Source organism: Anneissia japonica, unplaced genomic scaffold (genome assembly GCF_011630105.1).
Source record: "Anneissia japonica isolate Jap-2015-1 unplaced genomic scaffold, ASM1163010v1 scaffold2652_len1590060_cov184, whole genome shotgun sequence".
Taxonomy (NCBI): domain Eukaryota; kingdom Metazoa; phylum Echinodermata; class Crinoidea; order Comatulida; family Comatulidae; genus Anneissia; species Anneissia japonica.
In genome coordinates, this window is record NW_022699919.1 from 753,527 (window position 1) to 762,307 (window position 8,781).

At 35.0% G+C, this 8,781-nt stretch overlaps 1 protein-coding gene across 1 annotated transcript in view; it reads left to right on the plus strand.

Moving 5' to 3' along the window:
• LOC117103171 (histidine decarboxylase-like) overlaps positions 1–7,570 on the plus strand; it is a 34,927-nt gene extending 27,357 nt beyond the window's left edge. Inside the window, exons 9-12 of the mRNA XM_033243675.1 lie at positions 930–1,045; positions 4,462–4,560; positions 5,151–5,252; positions 5,553–7,570. Of these exons, the coding sequence (XP_033099566.1) occupies positions 930–1,045; positions 4,462–4,560; positions 5,151–5,252; positions 5,553–6,086 (851 nt within the window). The 3' untranslated portion in view covers positions 6,087–7,570. The remainder of the gene's footprint in view (positions 1–929; positions 1,046–4,461; positions 4,561–5,150; positions 5,253–5,552) is intronic.
• Positions 7,571–8,781: the final 1,211 nt, after the last annotated feature.

Consider the following 8,781-nt stretch of genomic DNA (forward strand, 5'->3'; position numbering starts at 1 on the left):
TGTGGGTGGGGAGATTTCCTCCTCATGAGACAGTTATGGACACCTGTTGTCCGACGAGTTCGTCGGGTAAATATATTAATCTGCTGATCCAAACAACGTTATCTTGATTGACAATCGCTAATATCATGGTCTAAAAGCACAATTTTGGGGCATCTTAACCAAGAGCCCCATTATTCCTGGACCCTGACAATCAAGGCTCTAATGACCTCTTGGTTTGGACCCTCTTGTCGGAAAGCTTTTGGAGGCACAACTGAAGAATGTGTGTTTTGAAATAGATCTATTGGGCTGCATATGCCTAGCAGTTTCAGGATCAAGCTTTAAGCTGCGTTCACAACATCGGATTTAAACCAAACTCATGCCTGGTTTCCGATGCACAGAACGCCAGCGTCCCTATTCTTACACACTGATTCAATTTATCGGTGGGGTAGGCTTTCTGATCAGAAAAAAAAATGTTAAGTGACCTGAACTGACATCTTTTAATATTACTCGATTATCATTTAATTATTTTTGACAATATATAATCATTAGACATACATGTATGATTCGTATAAATTGAGCTTCATTCCATTACGTACTGAAATCATATATAAATATATCATATATAAATAAAAGGTGTTTGTAGTGTTAGGTTTCCCTAATAAATATATTGTTTTATGCCCTGGTTAGATATAGTAAGAAAAATCATAAAAAAAAATGTAGATTAAATTTGTTTTATAAGTATTTTACAACGTAGGAACATAAAAGAATATGTCACTCACCAAAGCACACAGACCCAAACCACAATTTACTGTAGGAAGTTTACAATAGCTTATTTGTTCGTCGTAGGTGGGTACGGGGGTGTGTGGTGGTACAAGTCTACAGACGCGTGGGATTTATCAGTTTATTTTGTAGTTATTTAAACAATAATTATGCATGATGTATTTACCAAGATGAATGTGTTTATTTGTTTAATAGGGTTAGTGACAGTCGCCTTCTCCATAATACGTTTTGTGTCAATCCGCTGTACCTCCAACACGAAAATGAGGGCGCTGCAGTTGACTATATGGTGAGAAAATTTAATTAATGGAGTGGAGATGTAACTTGGTGGTTAAGATGCTTGCCTTTCAATCCCAAGATTTGGGGCTCTAAGATTCTGGGGTCAAATTCGGGGACAACACAGGATTTTTTTTTCACCACTAAAACACATCTCCACTCCCAATGCCTCGTAATGAGACTTTATTTCATGTTATTTTATATATTTAAGAGGGCCCCTAAATATCCTGATCTTTTAGGATCTGGAAGGGGGAAAACCCAGGCATACCGTACCAGTGCGAATATGCACTCAAACGCCTACGAAAGTTCTCAGCGTTCTTTTGAAGAGCGTTTATTCGAACGACTACTTATTCAATCGCGGCGCTCTATAAAAGTTATTGGCGTTTATTTCCTGAAACATAGACCGTTTTTGGAAGCATCTAGCACACATTTCAAAACGTTTACTGAAATCGTTAAAGGTAAATTTAGTAGCTAAAAATATTTATAATTCATTAATAATATTAATTATTAATAATATATTTCCAATTGATATATAATAATAGTTATTATTTCTATTGTAATAATACTAATTAGGCCTGTTATTATTGATATTATTATTATCATTATTATTATTAATTTTATTATTATTATTATTATTATTATCTATATATTAATTCAGCTAATCGCCACCGCGTAACTTCCCCCATCTCCTCTGAAACCGCTGGCAGGAATGTGCTCATATCTCATACACTGGGCTTCTATATGTCATGACCAAATTCCGCTACTTTTCAAGGCTGGATATTGGTTAACAGCGAAAAAAACAGCAAAAAACCACTGAAAATCAGTACCTGTTTCGCCATGTTTCGCAAGTTCCTTACGTCACATAAACACCACAGTATCTCTTCTGTACCGCACAGCTTTGAGTCAAGAAAAATATCGCTCCATACCGTCAAATAAACACATGCATTGCATCCCAGTTCTTTACGTCACATAAACACTACAGCATTCTCCTTTGTTTTGAACCGTCGTAGTCGCGTCAACGTAACATCGGTCCAGACCGTCAAATCCAGTTCTTTACGTCGTGAACCGTAAGTGGCGAAAATCATCCTCGACGCAGGGTTCCCGGAACGCCGCCCTCAGCGCCGTGTGCGAATCAGAGTCAGAAGTAGAAAGTGAAATTTGGATATGGTTTTGTAGTCAGATTTGCGAGAAAAACTTCAGCTACCCGTATTTCTCGACTCAATGGGAGCTGTAATTTGTATGGCTACATTTGATGGTGCTACCCTTAATTCGTATTTATGGAATTTACGCCCACAAACCTTGTAGTTATTATATTTTGGTTATAATAGAAAATTTTTATTTTTTGGTGACGTCACACTCGCAATATATTTAGCATGCATACGTCATAAATTACGTCACCTTTTACTGGTAAGGCAAACTTTCCCGGCGTGCTTTTTTCATGGATAAACACCACTGCTTTGCACATGGATGCCTTGCCTAACTAGGGCTACAAGAGCCGCATTGTTAGCATTGTATAATAGTTAAACAAGGTACTTCTACAACTGAATTATTCTTAGTTATTTTTTTCTTCTTAAGTGTACTTTCTATCACATATAATTGCACTGTCTATTTAGGCATAGGCTAGTCTTATTATGCCTAATCGTCCCCCTCTACACAGTACATCAGTAGGCTAGCCCCCAGTACTACAGACGAATGCTAGGCAACAAAACGTGATATTGCACCTTCCTTCCCAGGTGTTCATGTACCATTTGCATATTGTTAGCTAACCAGCTGCGTGTATTCCTTTGTGAAAATGATTACCGCGGCGTCCTCATTTTCACAAAGCATTTACATCCCCTCTTAGAAAGAGGGAACTTCGAAATAATTGTTTCGCTAATTCGCTAATTAATCAGTGTAATTTAGCTTACACTTATGCGTGGAGGAAGCACTTAAAATGTACAATAATCATTTCATTACCCGATAAACCCCGAACTTTATTCGTGCATTACATAAATAATTTTATCTTGCTGTACTCCAACATCACTGGCGCATGGTAATAACCAACTGACTGCAGACCATTTCCGGTCACACATTACTCTCCATAACGCAGCACCCCCTAGTTCCTTCACCTCTGGGTTGTACTGCTGCGGGACCGCTGACTGTACAGTGTATACTGAAGATAGGGCATGGTCTTCTACCGCAAAATACTGTTTTCTTTTACAAATCCATCACACCTTAAAACAGCTTTTCTTTCAGAGGTAACGAGGGTCAGGCTTAAATACGCCTAATACGCATTTTTTTACGCTGCGGTAGACAACTTCGATAAAAAAACAGTGCTGAGCAGGGAAGCGCAGCCAGTAGAAATAACATAACGTTTACGTCATATTTTCGGAGGTCAAGTTACTTTAAAAAATCATAATTCCTTAACTGAGGTCGTATCAACATAATTTATTCTTTAAAATGTTCGCAAAGGATATATCTACATACTGTATGAATACCAAAAAAAAAAGGTAAATTTGTTTAGTCTGTCAAAAATTAACTGGAAAAGGGAAGACCAATTTTGTGTAGTGTTATTAACATAACACATTGCCATTATTTCACTGTTTGACCAAATATCATTGCGTGCTGGCCATAATTTTCGGAGGTCATGTTACTTAAAGAATCATAACTCCTTAACAGAGGGTCGTATCGACATATTTTTTTTAATCTTCGCAAAGGATATATCTAAATACTGTATGAATAACAACAAAAAATTCTTTAGTCTGTTAAAACTTAAATATAGCAACACACACTATACAAAATCTGTCATCTATTTTCCAGTTAACTTTTGACAGATTAAACAGATTTCCATTTTTTTTATTCATACAGTACTTAGGACCGAATTATCATGTAGCATGCTGGCCATTTTTTCGAAGGTCATGTTACTTAAAGAATTATAACTCCTTAACAGAGTGTCGTATCGACATATTTTTTTTCCTCACAGAAAGTCACGTCACACAAAGAGTCCTCATTCCGCGAGTTAAACTTGCTCCATCAGACCCTAACCTCTCATTCACACTGCAAAGGATACAATTTCCTATTAGACTTGCATACTTAATGACCATAAACAAATCCCAGGGCCAGACATTCGATAAACTAGGAATATACCTCCCAGCCCCCGTATTCTTTCATAGCCAACTATATGTTGCATTTTCACGTGCTAGAGGGTTCTACAATGTATCTATTAAAGTTGACAACCATTCCTCACAAGGACAATTCAGCAATAAAACATTCACCCAAAATGTTGTCTTCAATAGGTGCTTTACAACAATTATGACAAGGTAGCCATATCATTCTCAATGATGGCCTCCTTAACTCCCCACAGCATTCAGCTATAATAAATGCCTCATATACCTTCCTTCACTCAACTAACACCGTGCTAGTTATTATCATTAATATTTATTGTAACAGCATTGGCAGATCCCACTAAGCCGACGTTTTAGATCGCTTAAGTTGTGGTTTGTGATGCGTTCGTTTGGAGTGGATGGTCTACAGAAGCATATTCGAAAGGTAAATATCTTTATTATATGTGTTCAGACATATTTGTTTACTTAATAAGCATTTTATCTTAAGAAAGAATGGCTCAACTAGCAACTTTATTATATGGTACCATCAACAAACAAAACAGTAGTTTTGCTTTTTTTGCTCCAATAAAAAAACGTCTGTCAAACAATCACGTCGAACATAACACAGAAGTGGAGCTAATAAATAAATAATGAAGAAACATATAACGGACAGTTCGCAAAATGTGTTGCAAATAATTCACATGTTTCGTTCATTACTGAGACCAACAAAAACGTAGAATTTTTCTTTAGAATATAAATCTGAATGCAGATGAAGATATTCCAAGACAAAACAATATCATTTAAACGGTATGTTAAAGCTTGGTTTCCCTACAATCACTACACTGTCGCTACAGTGCAAACGCTTTACTGCATAGCAGTACCCGACGCAATCGGAGAGGCCCTCTGATTTGACCGACCAATATCAGCATCACCGAAAGCTGCCGGCGATAGTGTGTAGCGATTGTATAGAAACCAAGCTTAAGTCTTAAGTGTTTTTTTTTTTATTTATTTATTTTTTTTAAATTGTACTTTCAGGGAGTAGCACTTGCGAAATATTTCGAGAATCTTGTCAGGCAAGATTGCAACTTTGCAGTGGCAGCCAAGAGGGTTCTTGGTTTAATCGTCATTCGACTAAAAGTAAGAAATGTTTTGCTGGTTTGAAAAGGAATCATGTATAGCATTTGTTTTTCTTCATGAACGACTCCTTAATTCAAACATTGTACTTAAGTCATTCATACATTTCGTTAATTGAAACAAAATATTCAAATGCTAAACTGAGTTCATTATTTAGAAATGTTAATGTATACATTACATTTATCAAAGCATCTTTATGTTTGTTTAACTAAAAGAACCTTAGTTTAAATAACATGCTATTCACTTGATTTTCTTGATTGCTATGGTAGCAAATAATCTTTTATTGACTTTACATTTCAATAGGATTCGTGTAAATTGACGGCGGAGCTTCTGCGCAGAATCAATTCCTCTTGTAAGTTTTATGGAGTTCCCGCGTCTGTTAAAGGCCAGTTCGTGATGAGATTCACTGTGACGTCCCAATACACTGAAGAATCTGATATCCTCAAAGATTGGCAATTGATTCAAACCTCGGCACGCGAACTCTTGTTAGAGAAGGGTATAGAGTACATCACTTCGGCAACAAGTGACATCAAAATTGTGATAGAAACAACAGAGAAGCAATCGGTCGTGCATAACTTCAAGCTCACCAAAGGTCTTTGTTCATCTGATGATTCTGACATCGACTCAGACTTCTCTGAAATGTCAGATGTCACTGGAGACGACATCAAATGTTCTGCAGACAACAAAAGTGGTGGTCATGAGAAGCACTTAAGCCTGAGTCCGAAGAAGACCATTGATGCGAAAACAAATTTCGTAAGTAAAGGTCGTATGGGCTCAACTGCCCAAGCGAATGGAAACAACTACACCGGTGTTGTTAACATCTGCCACCATTTGTAAACAACATTTTGGAGGCGAGCGTGCGTAGATTAGTGTTGAAATCAGTAAAATAATTTGGTGCACATTCTACGTCCCGGTAACAATGTTTTTATCTTTAGAATTCTATGTATTAAGTGTATTCACCATGTTTATTTAAATAACAAACTATGATGCAATATATAAAGTACATTTGATGTGATGGTGTATGGTTTTGTTTACTGTTTGTATGAGTTTTATTCTAAGTTTGATAGTATTCAAGATATTACATTATTTACATTTAATATAGCAATTTGAGACAAGAAGTCAGAGATATATAAAACCATCACCATTACATGTAACTAAAATTAATTTCATCAGTATTTATAGTCAAAACTCCTACCAAGTACCGTCGAAAAACATGGTGCCATGTGTATGTTTATCGATTCAACTTTGAATAAGAAATCGCACAGGCTGCATCAGTTCAATAATTCAATACTACCTTGTTCTGATTAGCTAATCAGTAATATCTTCTATGAAGACATGTTATTCCTTATACCAACATTCCTCCTGAGAAATGTGTTTGTTTACTATGAATATGTACTATGCCTAGATTTGAAATATATATAAAATCATATATTTTTGTTAATCTTAATCACAAAATTGATTTTCAATTTTGTTACATTCTATCTGATATCAAACGCACATCTACGTCATGCATCAAGATTCGAAATGCTCGTTAAAATAAATACTATATTTATAATGTTGTATAATTTAAACATCGAATATGGGATGTGCTTCAATTGTTGATTAATGGTTTTTTGTTTTTTGTTTTTTTTTTGTTTTGTTTTTTTTTTACTCCTTGCTAGAACAAGTGTTTTATGTCCTTATTGGCTGTAGTATTATGGATAGACTCAGACAATTAAAAAAAAGCTATCGACGTTACTTATACTAAATCTATGATATTGTGACATCACAATTATGTTGCGTTGTTTCTAGTTAGGATCCTAAAACAATGTTTAAAATAAAATTGCAATAAATCATTATACTATTAGGCTAAATCGTGTTTTGTTTTTGCTTATTGAAAAAGAGGGATTGTCACATTTATTTGGTTTACTTGATATTACCCAATTGCCATTAAATAATTATATTTATTTCAATTATAATGATAGTAGTAATAATGATAATGATTAATAATGATGGTGATATTTAAAATGTTAATGATGATAATTATATCAATTCTAATACTAACTAAAACTGTTGATTAATGGTTTTTTGGGGTTTTTTTTGTGTTTTTTTTTTGCTGATTGGAATCAATGACTGTTTTTACTCCTTGCTAGAACCAGTGTTTTATGTCCTTATTGGCTGTAGTATTATGAATAGACTCAGACAATAAAAAAAAAAAAGCTATCGACGTTACTAAATCTACGATATTGTGACATCACAATTATGTTGCGTTGTTTCTAGTTAGGATCCTAAAACAATGTTTAAAATAAAATTGCAATAAATCATTATACTATTAGGCTAAATCGTGTTTTGTTTTTGCTTATTGAAAAAGAGGGATTGTCACATTTATTTGGTTTACTTGATATTACCCAATTGCCATTAAATAATTATATTTATTTCAATTATAATGATAGTAGTAATAATGATAATAATTAATATTGATGGTGATATTTAAAATGTTAATGATGATAATGATATATCAATTCTAATACTAACAATAGGGCTATTGATTTAAAAAAGTATAACAAAATTCAACTGCCACATCCAGGAGAGCGATGGCCTGAGCCCGTGGCTAAGGCTTTATCGGACTCTACCACTCTGGGGCTGAGAGCCGTGCAGGCCCCAGTTTGGTATGAAGTAAAACCCTTGTCAGTACGGGTGTTTTTTAGGACAATTTGGTATATTTTGATGTGTTTTTACAGTTCTGCTTATTAATAATGAAGTCATGTGTTACGCAAGTGAGACCAACTTCACTGTTCCCTGGGAGACCACATAGTGAAGGCCTTTTAAAATAGTGAAGACAGACGAATACACAAGAATATACATTATGAAACATGTGGTAATATATTTTGAAACAAAAAACAGATTTGGATTTTTCCGGTTGTTAACCTGTTCCACTCAGCTGTGCCTGATGAGAACGCGATGGTTGACTAGAGTCCTGAAGGTTAGAATTATTATTACCCTCGCCTCTCTCCAAGTACTATGACGCCTATGATGCTAGGCCTTGATTGACTAGGCTGAGCTGACTCCATGGGATCGACCGAGGGCCAGATTAAGGTCTAATAATAAAATATGAAAAAATTGAAGAAAATAGTATTCTATAAATGCGACCGCATGCCAGAAGGTCTAATAATAAAATATGAAAAATTAGTATTCTATTTGCCACGAATTTACTGCTAATAAGAATTAGAATGGGATTTTTTAAAGGATTTCTCAGTAATTGGTAAAAAGATAAATGCCGGTGTTTTAGTATAGATATGGTGCAAGGGCGAGGGTTTGTAATCTCAGATCATCTTGTTTTAAATGTTAAGACGGCCTGGTTCGAAAAAAGGGCAATATTTAAATTGTGGATATTGTTTACAAATCTGAACAATGCTAAAAGCCTAAACTTAAACAACGTTATATTTATTGCTGACATCTATCAGAGATATAAGATTTCCAAATTATTACATAAAACCTTTAGAGCAAATCTTTCGACATATTCAAGTTGATTAGCATGGTTACAGTATGATAG